This window comes from Pseudophryne corroboree, chromosome 5 (genome assembly GCF_028390025.1).
Source record: "Pseudophryne corroboree isolate aPseCor3 chromosome 5, aPseCor3.hap2, whole genome shotgun sequence".
In the NCBI taxonomy this organism is placed as follows: Eukaryota; Metazoa; Chordata; class Amphibia; order Anura; family Myobatrachidae; genus Pseudophryne; species Pseudophryne corroboree.
Window position 1 is genome coordinate 531,765,585 of NC_086448.1, and position 24,812 is coordinate 531,790,396.

A 24,812-nucleotide genomic window follows, 5' to 3' on the forward strand; every position below is an offset into this window, starting at 1 on the left:
CTTTATTTTTACACTGCAATTTAGATTGCAGATTGAACTCACCACACCCAAATCTATCTCTCTCTGCACATGTTATATCTGCCTCCCCTGCAGTGCACATGGTTTTGCCCAACTGCTAAAAAAGTTCCTGCTGCGATTAACTCAGAATTACCCCCATTAACCCAAGTTATACTGCATGTCTTACTTTTAAATATAATACCCCTTTCACATCACAACAACACGGGTCACTGTGCGATGTGAAAGGGGCCTTGGAGAATTCCCGGGTTGCCTGACCCGGTAATTTAACCTGGGTTATAAGAAGGGTTATTCCCGGGTTGAATACCGGGTCAGTGGCAGGGTAAACAGGATCCCGGGTCGACCCATTTACTACATAGGGAGAGGCGGCATGGAGATGAGCTCATCTCCCAGCGCAGTTTCAGCCCCCGCCGCTATGGCAACCAGCCCGGCATATTGCCAGTGCTTAGTCTCCAATGCCGGATCCCACCCGGGAAGGACCCGTTTCCAACTCCCGGGTGGGATCCGGCATTGGAGATGTAAATACATAGAAAAATATCTAACCAAAATTCACTCAATATATTAGGAAATGGTATGAAACTTTGGTGGCAACTCTAATACAATGTTTAGTATTAGTGGTCTAGTGTGAACAACTTGGTTCACAACATGATACGGAGCTCAGGGCTGTAGAGAGCAGTGCTGGGCCCAGGCAATGTAGATGGTGGTGGGGGAGTGGGGCACATGGCCATGTCCACTACAAAACAAAATATATCACCAAAACGTTAACTGCTAGGATGCGAAGCGGGGGCACACATCAGCAGCTTACCTTGCTTGCACAGTGTCTTTGCTTTCACTGTGTGGCTCCATCACTGGGAAGATAAAGCAGTGGAGAAGGAGGGACCCGCTATTTTGAGCAAGGCAAGTATACTCAGTGGGCTGACTCTGGCTCCTCCAACATGCCCGGGTATCCATCCCCCCCCCCCCCCCCACCCCCACTTCCAGCGATGACACTTTAAATCAGTTGGTTTCTTTTTCTGCATTTGGAAGGATTTATTTCCTTTTTTGGAGCTGACACCCCAGCATTCATTTTGTGGATACGTGAGTGTGGACTTTCTATTTGGATTATACATAATACAGTTGTGCTCATAAGTTTACATACCCTAGCAGAATTTGTGATTTTCTGGCCATTTGTCAGAGAATATGAATGATAACTCAAAAACTTTTCTTTCACTCATGGTTAGTGGTTGGGTGAAGCCATTTATTGTCAAACAACTGTGTTTGCTCTTTTTAAATCATAATGACAACAGAAACTACCCAAATGACCCTGATCAAAAGTGTACATACCCCAGTTCTTAATACCGTGTATTGCCCCCTTTAACATCAATGACAGCTTGAAGTCTTTTGTGGTAGTTGTGGATGAGGCTCTTTATTTTCTCAGATGGTAAAGCTGCCCATTCTTCTTTGCAAAAAGCCTCCAGTTCCTGTAAATTCTTGGGCTGTCTTGCATGAACTGCATGTTTGAGATCTCCCCAGAGTGGCTCAATGATATTGAGGTCAGGAGACTGAGATGGCCACTCCAGAACCTTCACTTTATTCTGCTGTAGCCAATGACAGGTCGACTTGGCCTTGTGTTTTGGATCATTGTCATATTGGAACGTCCAAGTACATCCCATGCGCAGCTTCCGGGCTGATGAGTGCAAATTTTCCTCCAGTATTTTCTGATAACATGCTGCATTCATCTTGCCATCAATTTTGACCAAGTTTCCAGTGCCTTTGTAGCTCACATATCCCCGAAACATCAGCGATCCACCTCCGTGTTTCACAGTAGGAATGGTGTACCTTTCATCATAGGCCTTGTTGACTCCTCTCCAAATGTAACGTTTATGGTTGTAGCCAAAAAGTTACATTTTGGTCTCATCACTCCAAATGACTTTGTTCCAGAAGTTTTGAGGCTTGTCTCTGTGCTGTTTGGAGTATTGTAAGCGGGATGCTTTGTGGCATTTGCGTAGTAATGGCTTTCTTCTGGCGACTTGACCATGCAGCCCATTTTTCTTCAAATGCCTCCTTATTGTGCATCTTGAAACAACCACACCACTTTTTTTTCAGAGAGTCCTGTGTTTCAGCTGAAGTTATTTGTGGATTTTTCTTTGCATCCCGAACAATTTTCCTGGCAGTTGTGGCTGAAATTTTTGTTGGTCTACCTGACCGTGATTTGGTTTCCACAGAATCCCTCATTTTCCACTTCTTAATTAGAGTTTGAACACTGCTGATTGGCATTCTCAATTGCTTGGATATCTTTTTATATCCCTTTCCTGTTTTTTACAGTTCAATTACCTTTTCCAGCAGATCCTTTGACAATTCTTTTGCTTTCCCCATGACTCAGAATCCAGACACGTCAGTGCAGCACTGGATGAAAGATGCAAGGGTCTTTCAGGAGTCCGGAAACTCACTGACCTTTTATACACACACACTGATTACAAGCAAACAGATCACAGGTGAGGATGATTACCTTTAGTAGCCATTCAAACCCGTTTGTGTCAACTTGTGTGCATGTTATCAGGCCAAAATCTCCAGGGTATGTAAACTTTTGATCAGGGTCATTTGGGTAGTTTCTGTTGTCATTATGATTTAAAAAGAGTAAACACAGTTGTTTGACAATAAATGGCTTCACCCAACCACTAACCATGAGTGAAAGAAAAGTTTGTGAGTTATCATTCATATTTTCTGACAAGTGGCCAGAAAATCACAAATTCTGCTAGGATATGTAAACTTATGAGCACAACTGTGTGTGTGTGTGTATATATATATATATATATATATATATATATATACACACGGACACATAATACTGTAAATTATATGGGGCAGGGACTGGTGCGTACTACTCCTGTAATACTAAAGCTTTACTTGGGATTTTTGAAGCAATTACTGTATTGTATGTGTAATTAAGAGAGAAAACAAATGACTGCTCTGTAACATTGGTTACAAAATGACATCACAGCAATGGACTGCTAGGGCCCTACAAGAAGAGGAAAACACAAAACAGCATAGTCATTGTCGTTATCAATCAGACCTTTGAACTATTTTGTAACATGGTGGTAAGGCAAATAAAGAGTGGTTTAGATAACAACTACTGATATCCTTTCAATGAAATCACTGCTACGTAATATTAAAGTTTCAGTATTCTTCCAGTGGCAAACGCAGGATTTTCATGGGGGGGTTTCCAGAACTGGGTGGAGCCAAGCACGGGGGCGGGGACTGAGGTGACCCAGTACATGCTGGGTCCGTAAAACTAGTGTGTCTATATATATATATATATATATATATATATATATATATATATATATACACATATCTATATATGTACACATATATACCGTATATACACCTATATATATATATATAAATATATATATATATATAATATACACATAGCATATTAAACATGCATATATATATCTATTTCAAGCTTCTCACACTCGCTTACAAAGCCCTCACCCACTCCTCTCCCATCTACATCTCTGACCTTATCTCCCTTTACACTCCCACCCGTCCTCTTCGCTCTGCTAATGCACGCCGATTCTCCTGCCTACTGATTACTTCCTCCCACTCCTACCACCAAGATTTTTCACGTGCTGATCCAATTCTCTGGAATTCCCTACCTCTCCCCCTCAGACTCTCCAACTCTCTACAAAACTTCAAACAGGCTCTCAAGACCCACTTCTTCACCAAACCCAGCCAAATCTCATCCTAACCCTCTGTTCTACGCTCTCTATGTACCCCATCTGTGTCACCTCTGTCTATCTATCCCTCCCCTTTAGAATGTAAGCTCTCACGAGCAGGGCCCTCTTCCCTCATGTGCTTATCCTTTGTCTTACTTTAATAATCTTCAACTGCATCAACTCCAGCAGTCTTCTGCCACCTGATACTTATTCCAGTGTCATCTGCTGATGTAACTATGTTTATTTACCCTGTACTTGTCCTATACTGTCATCAACTGTAAGTTGCTGTTTTCCTGTTTTGATTATTTATGTACTCTGTAATTGGGCGCTGCGGAACCCTTGTGGCGCCATATAAAGGATAATATATATATATATATATATATACATACAGTACAAGTATATATACGCATGTATATATATCATGTGTGTGTGTTTATATGTATGTATATACATGTGTATATATGTATGCACAAATTGCACATGGATATATATGTACTATAATTAAAATAAAGTAAACTTTTATGAAGCACTTACAAGTGCCACCAGGAAGAGAGCAGGATGCAGAGGACGCTAGACAGCCATTAACAATACTCATGCAGCATAAAAAAAAAATTAAAAAAAAAAAAATTATTTTTTGGTGGAGGGGGGTTTCTGGGTACTCGTAAACCCCCCCCCTGGGTGCGCCACTGTCTTCAGTAATGCGCAACTGTTCTTTACTGTAGCTGGGACTCCAATAAGAATATGTACTACATACCTGACAGTCAGGCTCCGCTAAAAAGACCCTGGGACCCCATGGTCTCTTCTACCACCATTTTAGTACAGTTATCTTTTTAGTCTTCTTGTTTCTATTGCAGTTGACAATTAGTTTTGTCATTATCTTTGTTATGAATGTTCTAATGCTATGACTGGCTTATGATTTGCACTTTGGGTGTAGTCTCACACATGTCAAAGTTTCTTACACATGAATTATAATAATATAATGCGTACTCACACCATAGAAAAACATGCCTAAAATGGCAAAGTATCAGAAATGTGTCAGACAACACACTGACAATACACTGGAAATTGCAAAAAAAAAAAATCTGAATAGTATAATTGAAGCATTGTTCCATACATTGAGCAAAATCTGCCTTATGAAAAAGAATAATGGTAAATAACCAAATTACCATGGTATTTCATGGTACTTTGATTATTTTCTGTAACGCTATGATTTATTTCTGTAAAGATTACCGCTTCAATGAAATCATATAACACAAATTATCATCACAATCGGTAAGATTCCATTGCACCAATTATGTCTCTCTTTATGGCTCTTCCCAAATCTGTTTGTAGAACATTTCATAAGAAGGTAGAAAAAAGGAAAAATAAAGCTTAAAGTATAATTGTCACTTACAGAGAATGGAGGCAGTCATTTTATGGGATGTCCAAATATTTAGTTGATTTTCTTGGAATTAGTGACACTGCTGGGCATACGGCACAAAGTGAATGAACATAAATGAGTAGATTTTTCAAAGCTTGGAGATAAAGTACCAGCAAATCAGCTTCTGTCATTTTCTAAACACAGCTTGTAAAATGATAGCCAGAAGCTGATTAGTTAGTACTTTATCTCTCTCCACATTTTATCTTTCCAAGCTTGATAAATCTCCCACAAAGTGTCTCATTCCTCACTGATGGTTTCCGTTGAATGATTAGGCTACAATCTCATTATTATTGGTTCACCTCACAAAATGGCCATCTCACCTGTGAGAACTAACAGTATACAGTGTAAATAAACTAATTGAAGAATGAATGCAAGTTGTGAAACGCCATTTGTAAGTAGTAAAGCGCTATGCTGTACAGGATTTGTTCACGGTCACAATGTGGCTTGTTGGTGGTTTTCATCAGTACTTTATTGCATTCCAATGTAACAGATGGACAAGTATATGTTTGACTTTCTCTGAACTTAAAAGATTACAAAATAAGGTTCACGGTCTCTGTAATGCAGAGCCTAATCCCCCCTTAAATGTACAGGAATTAACACCATGTAATTGCTTGGTTTCAGATAATGCAGTGAAATAAAGTCTTCATTTATTTCCAAGATGTTCAAATAAATCTTAAAGGAAGTGTAAAATTTTCCCACTTTTTTATATATTGAAAATGCAGTAAAAAAATAAAATGTAACTGTATTTTAAGAATACAAATACATTACTGTCCCAATGTACTAATCCTGAAGGAATGATGTGAGATAATAAATTAAATTAACATTTCTTTACCACATACAATCTGAACATGAGGTTTATTGATTATCTGTCACTAATTTCATATGAAGTTGCCTCACTTTTCATTCCATTGATTCCATGTACATTTAACACAGGGGGGTCATTCCGACCCAATCGCACACTGCAGTTGTTCGTAGCGCAGTGATCGAGTCAGAACTGTGCATGCGCCGGCGCATGCCAAACAGCCGAAGACCGTCATTACCTAGTGATCGCCTCTGCCTGATTGACGGCAGAGGCGGTCGTTGGGCAGGAAGGGGTGGCTCGGCGGCGTTTGACCATTTTGTGGGCGCGGACCGCAGCGGCTGCGTGACGTCACATGCAGCCGCTGCAACCCGGGGCAGTGACGATTAAATCCTGGTCAGCCGCAGGAGCTGCGCTGGCCGGGAGTTACTCTTCAAGTACAAAAGCATCGCCGCCGTGCAATGCTTTTGTACATGTACGAGGGAGGGGGGGCGGACTGACATGCGGGGCAGACTAGCCCTGTGTTGGGCATCCCCTCGCATGTCTGGGAAGATGATCGTAGCTGTGCTAAATTTAGCATAGCTACGATCAACTCGGAATGACCCCCACAGTTACAAAAGATAGGAGCATGAAGAAAAAGAGTTGTGTTTATGGAAAAGACCAGTAAACAAAGGCACAGTCTTCACAGCGCTCTCTCCGAGTAATGTATACTGGTTTAATAATAATTCTGCACCTGGATTTGATCAAGAGTAGGAGGAGCTTTCTCAAGTGTTATGAAACAGAAATTCCACATATGAATCTTGGTTTTCCAAATATGCATTAGAGCGACTTACAAAAATGTAGGCTGGAGTACAAGTCCCACAAGAAATATTACAAAGGTCTGTAAGCAGCAGCATTAGGTCTAGAAAGGAAAATGTCTGACCTCCCTGCCAATATAAGCTGGTGTTCAAAGGCTAAACTGCAAAAGCAGCCAAGTATTTCCTCTACTGTCCTGCCTGTGTCTGCTCGGCAGTCATGAATTGTAAAAACATATTGACAGTAAGTCTGTAATGTCTGAGGCTGAAACTGTCTCAGTAACTTTATGTAATTTACTCTTAAAGAGATTTGTTCTCTAATATGCAACAAAGAGAAAACCCTTTCTCTGTGGGACGCCCCCTATACTAACTATACTCCCCAGAATACCACAGAAACTGGAATTCCACTACAGTTTCAAGTGACATTAGGTCATTAATGTTAAACTTTCGGTTTAATCCCCCTTTTTTTATCTTACTTTAGAACCCTTTTTTATTGTTTCTCTGAGTGTTTCCACTGCTTACAGATCCTATAGCTGGCTTCCTTACAGTATATATGCAGTCAGTATGATTGTAATGCAAATTTTGTTTTACCCTTCAAATACCAAACTTCCATTATACGTGATAGAATCATCACTATCTTCTATTGCAGCTGAGCAGTAAATGACACTTAGTGGGTTATTATTTAATGACATTTGTGAGTGACTGGTGAATTTTGCCGTGTGATTTGCATATATATATATATATATATATATATATAGATGGGGGAAAAGCTTTTCGGCGCTTAACCGCGATCCCAAATTTATACTAGAATGTAGTCCAGGATATTTATAAATTAACAAAAAAGTCTCCTTTTTCTAGACACTCCCTTTATATAAATCGGGCGTCAGCTCCACCTTAAAGAAAGAAGCATTGGTAAGGTGCTTCATGTGCAGTGTAAACAAAAAGAAAGGATAAGGTGGTTTTAAGCCACCAGTGGTGTCTGATGCTAATAGGAGACTCAAATTTAAAAGAAAATATTTTTATTTATTAAATCTAATATGCACCAATAAAAACAAATAAAACAGTAGCCCTAATTACAAGGGGCTAGAAAAGTTACTAAAAAACCGTATATAAAATATAAGTTAGTATAAAATCAATAATACGAACTTAGATAAGACAAGAGAAAAAAAGTCCTAAAAAGTATAAAGTTCTTAGCTTTTAGAGAGGATATGTATCATAGCACATAGGGTGCTATGATACATATCCTCTCTAAAAGCTAAGAACTTTTTTATATACTTTTTATGCTGATCTTATGTCCAAGTTTATACTTTTTAGGACTTTTTTTCTCTTGTCTTATCTAAGTTCGTATTATTGATTTTATACTAACTTATATTTTATATACGGTTTTTTAGTAACTTTTCTAGCCCTTTGTAATTAGGGCTACTGTTTTATTTGTTTTTATTGGTGCATATTAGATTTAATAAATAAAAATATTTTCTTTTAAATTTGAGTCTCCTATTAGCATCAGACACCACTGGTCGCTTAAAACCACCTTATCCTTTCTTTTTTATATATATATATATATATATATATATATATATAGAGAGAGAGAGAGAGAGAGAGAGAGAGAGAGAGAGAGAGCATATATTAGAAGGGTGTCGTCATGCAACAATCTGCGTGCATGCATTAATAGAGATTATTTATTTTTTAATGGGTTGGGTATGAAATACCGGTAATCACAATACTGACAGGGGCAGCCCGATGGTCAAAATCCCAACGGATTCTGGTTAACCCTACCCCTAACCCACCCCTACTGCAGCCTAAGCCTAGTCGCCCCACTCCCAGCAGCCTAACCCTAACACCCCCCAGCAGCCTAACCATAACCTCCCCGACCCTGCAGCCTAACCCTAACCCTCCCCCTAACCCTGCCTAATCCTAACCTCAGTATTTACTGTGGATTGCACTGTTGGTATTGCAGACTACCGGAATCCTACCGCATCTCATTTTAACACCCGATTTTCTAGCTGTAAAACTTTACCAAACCTAACTAATCAAACTTAGTCTAAGTTAGCTCTTAACAGAAAATTCTCTGGATTTATAGCATGCAAAAACCAAGGAAACATTCATGCTAAAACCAGCTATTCTTGTGTGTCAAACTCTATTTTCAGCCCTTCCTGATAACAAGGACAAGGTTTAAGTAACTTACTTTGCTGCCTGGAGAACCCTCCATAGTTTCCAAAAATTGAGGACCTTGCTTTATGTCTTCTAAATCTTGACCGCGGTAGGCCATAAAAATAGCTGGACTGTGGTGAGATGGTGGCACCTGGTAGATAGCATCTTGTATAGAACTCTGTGGCACTTGGTAGATCTGATGTTGGTAACAGGATTGAGGTGATGCTTCTTGTTTGGGAATGTCTTGTTTGGAAGTATCTGACACAGGGCCGATGAGAAGCTTCAGTCGGTTTCCTGGCGCAATGCCTTGCCGTCCATGTAATGAGCAGAGCCACCATCCTTCTAGACCCCCAGTGTTCTGCTCAATAACTGTTAGGATATCACCTTTTCGGAATGATAACTCTTCTGCACATTCTGGAACGTTATCGTATAAAGCTCTTGCCATGAGATTCTACAAATAAAACAAGTAAAACTGAATTACAATGAGAAATAAATTCCAAACCAGGCTATAACATTCACTGTGTTATTATGGTTAATCCAGTGATATACGTCAACATCCTATCTGGCAGAGCATGGTGAGAGTTGTAGTCCAGTGATTACTTTAGAGCTAACATTTCTTAATGATCTACAATAGAATTGTCACTGGGTGGTGCATGTTATGCTATATATATATATATATATATATATATATATATATATATAGTCCTCCTGTGTAGAGCATACCGTTCAAGCAGCCTGTTCACATAAAGACCAGCACACCACGTTTAAATGCCAAAAAAGTTCTTTGAATATTGATAAAGTGCAGAAAATCACATCAAGTTGAGTTTCATACAGCAGCGACTAATGAAACATTTCCAATAGATACAAGAAAGCTTCAAACCTAGGGACTTATCTGGTCAGCTAATGGATGCATCATCTTATCATATGATGTTGTGAGGATAAGTGAGCTTGCTATGGTGAGTGCTGAACTTTCTGTTTGTATATATTTGGGTTGGTGGCCATGGGCTGCATGCACCCCACCCTATGAGTGGTGAGTGCAGATATTGCACCCTGCTTCTGGGGTGGCGAGTGCTGTGGTTTATATATATATATATATATATATATACATACACACACATACACACACACACACACACACACACACACACACACACACACACACCTTATTTAAAGCTCTCTTTTTCAATCAGTAAAGGAGATTTTTATTTAGTGGTGATGGCCGCAAAATTATGGTTTTCTGACCATTTCACTGGCACCATGTGACCTCCAACATCGCAAATTTTGCCTGTAAGTTTGCAGAATGGGTGTAGGCTGCTGTAAAACTCTGTGACGTGCGCATCCTCACATTGTGACACATTAATACTAACTGAATACAGTGCTAAGATTCTACCCCCACAAATATTTCTTAAATGATTCATTAAAGTTTACCTAACTGATGCTAAAAAGTGATGCTATATTATATTTGTAAAAATTACCAAACCACTAAAATACTGTAAAATTCCCATGTGAAAAAGTCAGTGAATTCTTGTGACTGAACTTGTGACCACTTGGTTTACAATAAAGAAACTCCACTCAAATCAGCATATAATGCTTTCCTACTATGAGTGTTCCCACATGCCTATAGTTGCTGTTTAGCTAACACTGCTGCAAGCAAATGCACCTGATAGTCAGCTATTTGTTCTTGCATGTTTGAATTTACATAAGTGACCCTGGCGGCACCTAGTAGACTTAAGACTTAGGAATAGAATACAAAGGTTATATAATACACTGGTTTGTTCAGCAGTAAATAATTCACACGTAAAAATGATTGTTCCTTGTAGTAATATCCTATTAATACAACATGTTGTGTAACTTAAATACTTGTATACATACTCTATCGCTTAAAAGGCAACTGTCTTTGATTTTTTCCACTATTTGAAAGGGGAGCCCATAGAAAAGTTTGGATGTGGAACTACAGTAAGAATCCCAGAATGACTTGCCATCCAAGGCCTTGTTGAACACACTGTGGCTTAATATTAAATTCCAGCACAGTTTGGAAAGCTACGAGCTGCTGAGCCCCAGATTATAGAATATAAATGGTTTATTCACAATAGAAGGATTCCAACTTTTTTTCTATAGTGACAAGATGTACAATACAATTTCTCTTACCTTGTTTATAAAATGCCATTCTAAAGGCCCATACACATTAGACAATGTCGCTCAACGGTCGTCGCTGGCGGCATACACACTTGCCGATAAAATGAGCAACGTCGCTCAGAGGGGGAAAATGAGCGACGTTGCTCATGTTATCGGCAAGTGTGTATAGACCTTTACTATTTAAAATAAAGTAATATTTATTATTTAAGATCAGTATTTAAAACACAACAAGAGCACATTATAACCATTTCTCTATCGTCCTAGTGGATGCTGGGGTTCCTGAAAGGACCATGGGGAATAGCGGCTCCGCAGGAGACAGGGCACAAAAAGTAAAGCTTTAGGATCAGGTGGTGTGCACTGGCTCCTCCCCCTATGACCCTCCTCCAAGCCTCAGTTAGATTTTTGTGCCCGGCCGAGAAGGGTGCAATCTAGGTGGCTCTCCTAAAGAGCTGCTTAGAAAAGTTTAGCTTAGGTTTTTTATTTTACAGTGAGTCCTGCTGGCAACAGGATCACTGCAACGAGGGACTTAGGGGAGAAGAAGTGAACTCACCTGCGTGCAGGATGGATTGGCTTCTTGGCTACTGGACATTAGCTCCAGAGGGACGATCACAGGTACAGCCTGGATGGTCACCGGAGCCTCGCCGCCGGCCCCCTTGCAGATGCTGAAACGAGAAGAGGTCCAGAATCGGCGGCAGAAGACTCCTCAGTCTTCTTAAGGTAGCGCACAGCACTGCAGCTGTGCGCCATTTTCCTCTCAGCACACTTCACACGGCAGTCACTGAGGGTGCAGGGCGCTGGGAGGGGGGCGCCCTGGGAGGCAAATGAAAACCTTTTTTGGCTAAAAATACCTCACATATAGCCTCCGGGGGCTATATGGAGATATTTAACCCCTGCCAGAATCCGTTAAGAGCGGGAGACGAGGCCGCCGAAAAAGGGGCGGGGCCTATCTCCTCAGCACACAGCGCCATTTTCCCTCACAGAAAGGCTGGAGGGAAGGCTCCCAGGCTCTCCCCTGCACTGCACTACAGAAACAGGGTTAAAACAGAGAGGGGGGGCACTAATTTGGCGTTAGAAATATATAAAAAAGATGCTATAAGGGAAAACACTTATATAAGGTTGTCCCTATATAATTATAGCGTTTTTGGTGTGTGCTGGCAAACTCTCCCTCTGTCTCTCCAAAGGGCTAGTGGGTCCTGTCCTCTATCAGAGCATTCCCTGTGTGTGTGCTGTGTGTCGGTACGTGTGTGTCGACATGTATGAGGACGATGTTGGTGAGGAGGCGGAGCAATTGCCTGTAATGGTGATGTCACTCTCTAGGGAGTCGACACCGGAATGGATGGCTTATTTAGGGAATTACGTGATAATGTCAACACGCGCCAAGGTCGGTTGACGACATGAGACGGCCGACAAACAATTAGTACCGGTCCAGACGTCTCAAAAACACCGTCAGGGGTTTTAAAACGCCCGTTTACTTTAGTCGGTCGACACAGACACAGACAGGGACACTGAATCCAGTGTCGACGGTGAATAAACAAACGTATTCCTTATTAGGGCCACACGTTAAGGGCAATGAAGGAGGTGTTACATATTTCTGATACTACAAGTACCACAAAAGAGGGTATTATGTGGGATGTGAAAAAACTACCGTAGTTTTTCCTGAATCAGATAAATTAAATGAAGTGTGTGATGATGCGTGGGTTCCCCCCGATAGAAAATATGGGCGGTATACCCTTTCCCGCCAGAAGTTAGGGCGCGTTGGGAAACACCCCTTAGGGTGGATAAGGCGCTCACACGCTTATCAGAACAAGTGGCGGTACCGTCTATAGATAGGGCCGTCCTCAAGGAGCCAGCTGACAGGAGGCTGGAAAAATATCATAAAAAGTATATACACACATACTGGTGTTATACTGCGACCAGCGATCGCCTCAGCCTGGATGTGCAGAGCTGGGGTGGCTTGGTCGGATTCCCTGACTAAAAATATTGATACCCTTGACAGGGACAGTATTTTATTGACTATAGAGCATTTAAAGGATGTATTTCTATATATGCGAGATGCACAGAGGGATATTTGCACTCTGGCATCAAGAGTAAGTGCGATGTCCATATCTGCCAGAAGATGTTTATGGACACGACAGTGGTCAGGTGATGCAGATTCCAAACGGCACAAAGGTGTATTGCCGTATAAAGGAAGAGGAGTTATTTGGGGTCGGTCCATCGGACCTGGTGGCCACGGCAACTGCTGGAAAATCCACCGTTTTTACCCTAAGTCACATCTCTGCAGAAAAAGACACCGTCTTTTCAGCTTCAGTCCTTTCGTCCCTATAAGAGTCATATCTGCCCAGGGATAGAGGAAAGGGAAGAAGACTGCAGCAGGCAGCCCATTCCCAGGAACAGAAGCGTTCCACCGCTTCTGACAAGCTCTCAGCATGACGCTGAGACTGTACAGGACCCCTGGATCCTACAAGTAGTATCCCAGGGGTACAGTTTGGAATGTCGAGACGTTTCCCCTGCGCAGGCTCCTGAAGTCTGCTTTACCAAGGTCTCCCTCCGACAAGGAGGCAGTATGGGAAAAAATTCACGAGCTGTATTCCCAGCAGGTGATAATTAAATTACCCCTCCTACAACAAGAAAAGGGGGTATTATTCCACACTATATTGTGGTACTGAAGCCAGAAGGCTAGGTGAGACCTATTCTAAATCTAAAAAAAAAAAAAAAATTTGAACACTTACAAAGGTTCAAATCAAGATGGAGTCACTCAGAGCAGTGATAACGAACCGGGAAGAAGGGGACTATCTGGTGTCCCGAGACATCAGGGATGCTTACCTCCATGTCCCAAATTTGCCCTTATCACTAAGGGTACCTCAGGTTCGTGGTACAGAACTGTCACTATCAGTTTCAGACGCTGCCGTTTGGATTGTCTACGGCACCCAGGGTCTTTACCAAGGTAATGGCCGAAATGATGGTTCTTCTTCGAAGAAAAGGCGTCTTAATTATCCCTTACTTGGATGATCTCCTGATAAGGGCAAAGTCCAGGGAACAGTTGGAGGTCGGAGTAGCACTATCTCGGATACTGTTACAACAGCAGGGGTGGATTCTAAATATTCCAAAATCGCAGCTGATCCCGACAACAAGTCTCCTGTGCTTAGGGATGATTCTGGACACAGTCCAGAAAAAGGTGTTTCTCCCGGAAGAGAAAGCCAGGGAGTTATCCGAGCTAGTCAGGAACCTCCTAAAATCAGTGCATCATTGCACAAGGGCCATGGTAAAAAAATGGTGACTTCCTTCGAAGCAATTCCAGTCGGCAGATTTCATGCAAGAACTTTTCAGTGGGATCTGCTGGACAAATGGTCCGGATCGCATCTTCAGATGCATCAGCGGATAACCCTATATCCAAGGACAAGGGTGTCTCTCCTGTGGTGGTTACAGAGTGCTCATCTTCTATAGGGCCGCAGATTCGGCATTCAGTTTTGGATGTTGGTGACCACGGAGGCCAGCCCGAGAGGCTGGGGAGCAGTCACACAAGGAAAAAATTTCCAGGGAGTGTGATCAAGTCTGGAGATTTTTCTCCACATAAATATAGCTAAGGGTAAATTTATAATGCTCTAAGCTTAGCAAGACCTCTGCTTCAAGGTCAGCCGGTATTGATCCAGTGGGATAAAACATCACGGCAGTCGCCCACGTAAATAGACAGGGCGGCACAAGAAGCAGGAGGGCAGTGGCAAAAACTGCAAGGACTTTTCGCTGGGCGGAAAATCATGTGATAGCACTGTCAGCAGTGTTTCATTCCGGGAATGGAAACTGGGAAGCAGACTTCCTCAGTAGGCACGACCTCCACCCGGCAGAGTGGGAACTTCATGGGGAAGTTTTCCACATAATTGTAAACCGTTGGGAATTACCAAAGGTGGACATGATGGCGTCCCGTCTGAACAAAAAACGGGACAGGTATTGCGCCAGGTTAAGAGACCCTCAGGCAATAGTTGTGGACGTTCTGGTAACACCGTGGGTGTACCAGTCGGTGTATGTGTTCCATCCTCTGCTTTTCATACCTAAGGTACTGAGAATTATAAGACGTAGAGGAGAAAGAACTATACTCATGGCTCCGGATTGGCCAAGAAGGACTTGGTACCCGGAACTTCAAGAGATGCTCACAGAGGACTTATGGCCTCTGCCGCTAAGAAGGGACTTGTTTCAGCAAGTACCATGTCTGTTCCAAGACTTACCGCAGCTGCGTTTGACGGCATGGCGGTGGAACGCCGGATCCTAAGGGAAAAGGCATTCAGGAAGAGGTCATTCCTACCCTGGTCAAAGCCAGAAAGGAGGTGACCGCACAACATTATCACCACATGTGGCGAAAATATGTTGCGTGGTGCGAGGCCAGGAAGGCCCCACGAAGAAATTTCAACTCGGTCGATTCCTGCATTTCTTGCAAACAGGAGTGTCTATGGGCCTCAAATTGGGGTCCATTAAGGTTCAAATTTCGGCCCTGTCGATTTTTCTTCCAGAAAGAATTGGCTTCAGTTCCTGAAGTCCAGAAGTTTGTCAAGGGAGTATTGCATATACAACCCCCTTTTGTGCCTCCAGTGGCACTGTGGGATCTCAACGTAGTTCTGGGATTCCTCAAAACACATTGGTTTAAAACCAGTCAAATCTGTGGATTTGAAGCATCTCACATGAAAAGTGAACATGCTCTTGGACCTGGCCTGGACCAGGCGAGTGTCAAATTGGTGGTTTTTTTCTCAAAAAAGCCCATATCTGTTTGTCCATTCGGACAGGGCAGAGCTGCGGACTCGTCCCCAGTTCTCTCCCTAAGGTGGTGTCAGTGTTTCACCTGAACCAGCTTATTGTGGTGTCTTGCGCCTACTAGGGACTTGGAGGACTCCAAGTTGCTAGATGTGGTCAGGGCCCTGAAAATATAGGTTCCAGGACGGCTGGAGTCAGGAAAACTGACTTGCTGTTATCCTGTATGCACCCAACAAACTGGGTGCTCTTGCTTTTAAGCAGACTTTTGCTAGTTGGATGTGTAATACAATTCAGCTTGCACATTCTGTGGCAGGCCTGCCACAGCCAAAATATGTAAATGCCCATTCCACAAGGAAGGTGGGCTCATCTTGGGCGGCTGCCCGAGGGGTCTCGGCTTTACAACTTTGCCGAGCGGCTATTTAGTCAGGGGCAAACACGTTTGTAAAATCCTACAAATTTGATACCCTGGCTAAGGAGGACCTGGAGTTCTCTCATTCGGTGCTGCAGAGTCATCCGCACTCTCCCGCCCGTTTGGGAGCTTTGGTATAATCCCCATGGTCCTTTCAGGAACCCCAGCATCCACTAGGACGATAGAGAAAATAAGAATTTACTTACCGATAATTCTATTTCTCGGAGTCCGTAGTGGATGCTGGGCGCCCATCCCAAGTGCGGATTATCTGCATTACTTGTACATAGTTACAAAAATCGGGTTATTATTGTTGTGAGCCATCTTTTCAGAGGCTCCGCTGTTATCATACTGTTAACTGGGTTCAGATCACAGGTTGTACAGTGTGATTGGTGTGGCTGGTATGAGTCTTACCCGGGATTCATAAATCCTTCCTTATTGTGTACGCTCGTCCGGGCACAGTACCTAACTGAGGCTTGGAGGAGGGTCATAGGGGGAGGAGCCAGTGCACACCACCTGATCCTAAAGCTTTACTTTTTGTGCCCTGTCTCCTGCGGAGCCGCTATTCCCCATGGTCCTTTCAGGAACCCCAGCATCCACTACGGACTCCGAGAAATAGAATTATCGGTAAGTAAATTCTTATTTTCAGTGAAGTGCTCATCAAAGTATACACAGTCTGTACCACACATACTTGTACCTGCTTAGCACAGTGTCCCTGAAAATTATTTTAATAAGCTGGTTACTATGGCCCAGATTTATCAAGCCTTGGCAAATGATAAATTTCACGGTGATAAAGCACCAACCAATCAGCTCCCAACTGTCATGTTACAGCCTGTGTTTGAAAAATAACAGGAGCTGATTTGTTGGTACTTTATCACTGATCAATTTATCACTCTGCAAGGCTTGATAAATCTAGGCCTATGTACAATACCACTGTCAGTAATAACGGGGAAGCATATTTAATAAGTCGTCCACTGCAAGGAATAACATGATCCTCAGGAATGTCACAGTAATTCAGACTGCTGAATTACATTTCAGTAACTTCTCCAAGTAAGGGCAAGCTCAAAAAGCAGAATATATGAAGTAATCCATCATGATCTTGTCATTTCATCTACAGCACTGATGTATATAACAAAGTAGATCTAGTTATCCAGTCAAATCCTTGACAGCAATGGGCTGCAGCCAGACAGTGCAAATGAATGACGCAGAGAGCTGCAACATAGCACAACTAGTGTATCAGTTCATTTGTTTCATAATACAATGATGATCAAAGTGATGCCAATGTGTAAGAGCAGTTTTTGGCAGTGACAGTAGGAAGAAAGAGAGTAACAAATCAGGTTCTGCAAAGAGATTGTTTACATGGGATAGTGTGTGACATATTTCTGTTCTAAGGCTGGGTACACACTTGCCGAAGCACATCAGATGTGACATTGTGCAAGATTTCCCTCCACAAACGATATCGTTCATACATAGTGAACAATATCGTTTGCTATATTGGATGACGGCACCTGACCACATCAAGTCCAGATTTCAAGGTGAAAACTAAAGATATCGTACATTGTTAACGACCCGCCGGAGCGTGCATCGTTAGCGATATAGGGAATACACACTGGATGATGTGAACGATATATCGTCTGATCCGCTGGATCAGACGATATATCGGGTGCACCTCACCAAGTGTGTACTCAGCCTAAGATCAGTTTGGAATTGTCCTGAAAAAACACTACCAATTATCTAGCACTTTCTCTTTTACTTTACTTTGAATGAATTTGATTGATTGCCGGGGGGAAAAAACAAATACAGTAACTCATCTTAAAAGTGACTGTACTGAGTGACTGTATTTTATTGTTTAAAGTTTAACATATTTATAGTTTTACATTGTATGGTGCAATATGAGAGAATATATAATAGTGCAGGCATAATTGAATATATAATAGTGCAGGCAGAATTACAAACATCACTAACACATCTGATATATTACTAACATTAGAAAATCATGTCATAATGAAGCTCTCTGTATGTTTGTTATATGGTGCAAAACGATTTAATGTTTGCCACCGTTGCTGGAACAAAAGCATAAGAACCACCCACTCATAGAAGTTTAAAGTGATTGCACTAGATCCACTTTTTATTGTGCGTGTTAATAAATTCTCTACTATGGGGTAAGGGTAAGAGTGGCCCAGCTGACCATGACCTTCTTAGCATTCTTCTACCTTAGTTACACATCAATAGGAGAGATGTGATTTGCATTTTATATCATGTAGATGAATGGATGCCCCCAAGCCAGGGGGAAAGCAAAGTACAAACACTCCTCTGTCAGCTTGTCCTATTTTAGAGGACCTGTAAACAGGGTTGGGTTACAATAAGAAGACAGAATGGGATAAAGCTCATTCAATATGTGTGTATTAGTTTTTCACATTGGATGAACAGATATGATTCTGTGACCACAAGGTATTTAGATACTCATATGAAGCATAATTGCATGGTACTTTAAGCTGGACCAGTGTCCACTACAAGAAAAGACTGCAACATTAAAAAGATAAATCAGTTAATGATTTATACATGAAATAAAGTTAGTTGAAGAGTTATATCTATCATGTAGTAAACGTTGATAACCTTAAGTTTATGTTCGCTGTAAGCTGGTGATGCTGTTATGCTCACATCCCAGAGAGGAGAAGAAACATATTGTTTTGTTGTTCCTTTACTGTCACTGAGCACGCGATGTACTATTATTATGTTACCAGTAAAACAATCTCTTTTTGTTTTCATACAAGGGACAGCATTCCCAGTCTCCATGAGCAAGATTGCAGCATACAAGGCTTGTGGTAACTGCCTTTTACTTAATATGTGACACACTGTGCCTGGGCACAACTTAAGGCCAGTACTCACGGCCCGATTTGGGAGAGATGTGTGCTGAGCGAACCGCTCAGCACACATCTCTTCCACCGCTCAGCACAGCGCAATGTGTGCTGAGCATGCGGGGGGAGACGGGGGGGCCGCTCATTTCACCCAGCGGGTGAAATGGTGAAATGAGCGACCTGCTAGATTGGCCTGCATGGCAGGTCATTCTAGCACCAGCGATAGCGATGTGCGGGGCTGCGCATCGCTATCGCTGTGGGGGGTACACACGGAGCGATCGTGCTTAAAATCTAAGCAATCTAGTCAGATTGCTTAGATTTTAAGCAGCGATCGCTCCGTGAGTACCCCCCTTTATGCCCAAGACCTTCAACCATTGCACTTTCATAATGATGATGCCAAGCAAGCCGCCCTAAACCGATACCAGTGGCGTGCGAATATTAGAGATGCTCTGCCTTTGGCTGTCACAGTGCCGGCAAGCTTACCCTACCGGCGCTAACGACAATTAAATTAAGTTCATTTTATGCCCGTATCCTCAGTTGCATGTATGGCCCCTTGAGCTTTGAGAGGCTAGGACTTACATGTGCAAGTGCAGCACAATAAGAGTCTGCAAATTTACCATACCCATTTCAGAGGTGTTCCATTGTGAGTTACATGCAGTTTTTTAAAAAGACCTTTTAAAAGGCATATCTCTACAAGTCCATTAGCCATGTGCCACCGGATGTGATGACTACCCTATCTTTGCTGCAGATACATCCATGCACTCTACTTTCAGTTGCATTTATCTGAAAATACATGCAATTTAAAATACAAAACATAAAAATGCAAGTGTGCGGGCCCATGTGTCCTCATAAGCATCTTTATGTGCATCTCTAAATGATGCACAATGGCGTGTTTAAATGCCTAAATGCTATATACATTAATATATGCAAAGAGACAAAAAAAAAAATAAAAAAAAAAATCGATGTATTTTACTGAATGGATGGTGTAATGGTTAGCATTACTGCCTCACAGCACTGAGGTTGTGGGTTTGATTCCCACCACGGGCCTAACTGTGTGGAGTTTGTATATTCTCCCTGTATTTGCGTGAGTTTCCTCTGGGTACTCCGGTTTCCTCCCACAACCCAAAAATATACTGGTAGGTTAATTGGCTCCCAAAAAAAATGAACCCTAGTATGTAAAAGTGTGTGTATGTACATGGGCAGACTAGATGGGCCAAGTGGTTCTAATCTGCGGTCACATTCTATGGGGTGGTCTTCAGGTTGCCGACTGTCGGGATCCCGGCGCACAGTATACTGGTGCCGGAATCCCGACAGCCAGCATACCGACAGATTTTCTCCCTCATGGGGGTCCACAACCCCTCTGGAGGGAGAATAAATAGCGTTGCGCGCGCAGCGCGCCACCATGCCCACAGCGTGGTGAGCGCAGCAAGCCCGCAAGGGACTCATTTGCGCTCGCCACGCTGTCGGTATGCCAGCGGTCGGGCTCCCGGCGCTGGTATGCTGGTCGCCGGGAGCCCGGCCGCCGGCATACCATACTACACCCCATTCTATGTTTTTATGTTACTGTCTTTACAGCTAAAGAATTAATATAGGTTGTTCAGAATGTAACTAAGGGGGTAATTCTGAGTTGATCGCAGCAGCAAGTTTGTTAGCAATTGGGCAAAACCATGTGCAATGCAGGGGGGACAGATATAACATTTACAGAGAGAGTTAGATTTGGGTGGGTTATTTAGTTTCTGTGCAGGGTAAATACGGGCTGTTTTATTTTTACACTGCAATTTAGATTTCAGTTTGAATACACCCCACCCAAATCTAACTCTCTCTGCACATGTTACATCTGTCCCCCCTGCAGTGCACATGGTTTTGCCCAATTGCTAACAAAACTTGCTGCTGCAATCAACTCAGAATTACCCCCTAAGGCTCCATATTTTGAGGCACAATAAAATTTCAAGACACTTATATATAATTTTTTTCACCATCACTTCACAGTCTGTTAACTATTATCAAAATATAGGTCAGTTAATAATAAATCAGTGACAGGAATACAATTCATTAACCTAACTTAATTTCCAGAAATAAGTGCAGCGGACTGTTGGGAATTCTCTAGTGTTATAGCACAATTCATTTCTTCATATTTTATTACTAAGTGCATATGATAGACAATCAATCAATCAATCAATCAATCAATCAATCAATCATCTCCAGGTGTTATTATTTAAAGAATATTACTGGATACTAGTAAACCATGAATGGCAGTTTCAAGGGTATACGTTTAATTTGCCAGCCGCCGGAATCCCGAAAGCTGGCAGCCAGAATACCGGCACAACAGGACTATTCCCCTGTCCACAACACCCATGTAGTGGAAAAAGAACCTGTGGCGAGTGCAGGCAGCCACTGAGCCCGCAAGGGGACTCTTTGCGCTCCCCCTGACACTGTCTGAATATTGCCGGCCGCCGGGAAATCATACTGAATCGTACTGAACCCGTTTTAAGCTGACTAAACCTGAGTAATATGACAGACGTGGAATTTAATAGTACCAGGCCATCATCTAAAGTAGTGGAGAAACATGAGCGACTCATGAGAAACTGAAAAAAATGGGAATCTGACAAGGAGAAAATAACCCTTAATCCCTCTCATTAGTGGTTATGCCAAAATAGTAGGAAGGTGCAAAACTATCAACTTTGGTGGTCTCTCTCAGTGGTAATCGTGGTTTAAACTGCGGCTTAGTTTCATTCACGCTATCCACACGCAATGTTTGCATAGTTGAACAATTTTTTGCATCTGTACATGGGCAAAAATTTCTGAAAACCCCCAGGGCGCATGTATTACATAGAGTGTACGTATAAGGGTGTGTTGTGATCAGTTCAGTTGGTGTCAGAAATGGGAGGTGGCTAGTAGTGCAGGAAAACAGGGGTAGTTTAGTGGGCGTGTTATGGACGTGTTGCAGATGTGTCAGTGCAAGCGGCTGAGTTCCCGAATGTACAGCTGCAAGCATAGGAGGCCATAGCCACATGGAGAAACTAGTGCCATAGGTCTGCTGTAAGTTTTGATGGACACTGTATAATGACTTCCTATTAGATCACCTATAGACACTGCTGCGTGCTCTTTTGCATGTGACTCAGAATCAGGCCCATTGTGATAATTATTGGATGGTGAACCAGAAACTGCTCAACAAGTTCTCCATATGTCAGCTGCTCTTACTGAAGGAAGCCGTACAAGTGGGTGGTTAGCTGCTTCCTCAGGCAACTCTTATGCCGCTTTCTCTAACTGCTAAAAGAACCTAATATGATTGCAGCTTGTAAAAATAGGTGAACTAAACATTTGACCAAATATAAATATGATGAAGTTCTAACAAAACTACAGGAAATCATTGCCTACTCATTTGCATAACATTGGTTCTAGAATTGTATCTTACATAAAATGTGAAAGTATCTGGTAGTCCTAATTTGTGGCTCCACACTGATAACACAGTTTAATCATTTCCTACACTGACTAAGTCGGATGTTAAAGTATTTAGAATCCCCTTCTGAGTTATACATTTATAGTTCCCCTATAAGTACTTTTAAGGGCCTTGGACTCAACTTTGTTTACAGGAGTGTAGTAAATTCCACCCACTTACTTTAACAGCCTTACAAGTACCATTATATTGCACAATATAAATGATAACCAACTAGTACGTGAGAATATTCCAGTACAACATCAGGCTCTCTGTAACACTTGGAACAATATGTGACAGGTTAGAATAACATGAATATAGATATACGTATGTGAACACTGTCCATATCTACGACAGCACAATCCAAAGAAAGCAAATTATGGTGAAATAAAATGATCTCACTGTGACTAAGAGAAGCCCCACCAAAGTAAAAACACACACACGTACTCACAGGCGTGTGTGAAATCGCAGGTTCATTTCTCCAGGTGATGGGAAGGTGTGTTATTATGTACTTAGAAAGCAAAGCTAACATGTTGATGCCAGAGGCTACTGGAACTCAGGTTGGAGCACTGTGTTAATGCATAAGATACTGTACGTAATTACTGTTAGTAGGATTTCAATGTCTTTTTCATCCTATTATGTGTTTAGAATCCACATCTGTTTCACTTCATCTGAACATCAGTCAGAGAGCTCCTGTAATTATGAACTGTAATTGTATATATAAATAGTAAACATCCTCTGATCAAAAGTAATGTCACTAAGCACACAGGGGTAAAGCAACTATTAGCACCAAGAAACACCACACATTATACTGTATAGCAAAATATATGATAAGTCTGATTAACCACTTTTATCTGTATATTTAATTTTATTAATATCACTAACCAAATATGGCTTGCAGATGGAACAAAGGGGATCCGTTCAATTTGCCACCATCCTGAATCCTGGCAAAAATAATAAGAATTTACTAACCGATAATTCTATTTCTCATAGTCCGTAGTGGATGCTGGGGACTCCGTAAGGACCATGGGGAATAGCGGCTCCGCAGGAGACTGGGCACATCTAAAGAAAGCTTTAGGACTAACTGGTGTGCACTGGCTCCTCCCCCTATGACCCTCCTCCAAGCCTCAGTTAGGATACTGTGCCCGGACGAGCGTACACAATAAGGAAGGATTTTGAATCCCGGGTAAGACTCATACCAGCCACACCAATCACACCGTATAACCTGTGATCTGAACCCAGTTAACAGCATGATAACAGAGGAGCCTCTGAAAGATGGCTCACAACAATAATAACCCGATTTTTGTAACAATAACTATGTACAAGTATTGCAGACAATCCGCACTTGGGATGGGCGCCCAGCATCCACTACGGACTATGAGAAATAGAATTATCGGTTAGTAAATTCTTATTTTCTCTAACGTCCTAAGTGGATGCTGGGGACTCCGTAAGGACCATGGGGATTATACCAAAGCTCCCAAACGGGCGGGAGAGTGCGGATGACTCTGCAGCACCAAATGAGAGAACTCCAGGTCCTCCTCAGCCAGGATATCAATTTTGTAGAATTTTACAAACGTATTTGCTCCTGACCAAGTAGCTGCTCGGCAAAGTTGTAAAGCCGAGACCCCTCGTGCAGCAGCCCAAGATGAGCCCACCTTTCTTGTGGAGTGGGCATTTACAGATTTTTGGCTGTGGCAGGCCTGCCACAGAATGTGCAAGCTGAATTGTACTACAAATCCAACGAGCAATAGTCTGCTTAGAAGCAGGAGCACCCAGCTTGTTGGGTGCACACAGGATAAACAGCGAGTCAGATTTCCTGACTCCAGCCGTCCTGGAACATATATTTTCAGGGCACTGACAACGTCTAGCAACTTGGAGGCCTCCAAGTCCCTAGTAGCCGCAGGCACCACCAATAGGTTGGTTCAGGTGAGACGCTGAAACCACCTTGGGGAGAAACTGAGGACGAGTCCTCAATTCCGCCCTGTCCGAATGGAAAATCAGATAAGGGCTTTTTCAGGATAAAGCCGCCAATTCTGACACGCGCCTGGCCCAGGCCAGGGCCAACAGCATGACCACTTTCCATGTGAGATATTTTAACTCCACAGATTTAAGTGGTTCAAACCAATGTGACTTTTGGAACCCAAAACTACATTGAGATCCCAAAGTGCCACTGGAGGCACAAAAGGAGGCTGTATATGCAGTACCCCTTTTACAAACGTCTGAACTTCAGGGACTGAAGCTAGTTCTTTTTGGAAGAAAATTGACAGGGCCGAAATTTGAACCTTAATGGACCCCAATTTCAGGCCCATAGACACTCCTGTTTGCAGGAAATGTAGGAATCGACCCAGTTGAATTT

General features: G+C 42.3%; 1 protein-coding gene across 6 annotated transcripts in view; it reads right to left on the reverse strand.

Annotated features, from left to right (window-relative positions):
• Positions 1-24,812, reverse strand: part of NEDD9 (neural precursor cell expressed, developmentally down-regulated 9) — a 247,376-nt gene that overhangs the window by 14,432 nt on the left and 208,132 nt on the right. For all 6 annotated transcript variants that reach the window (XM_063923165.1, XM_063923164.1, XM_063923167.1 and 3 more), the window contains one exon: positions 8,915-9,331. In XM_063923165.1, the coding sequence (XP_063779235.1) occupies positions 8,915-9,331 (417 nt within the window). The remainder of the gene's footprint in view (positions 1-8,914; positions 9,332-24,812) is intronic.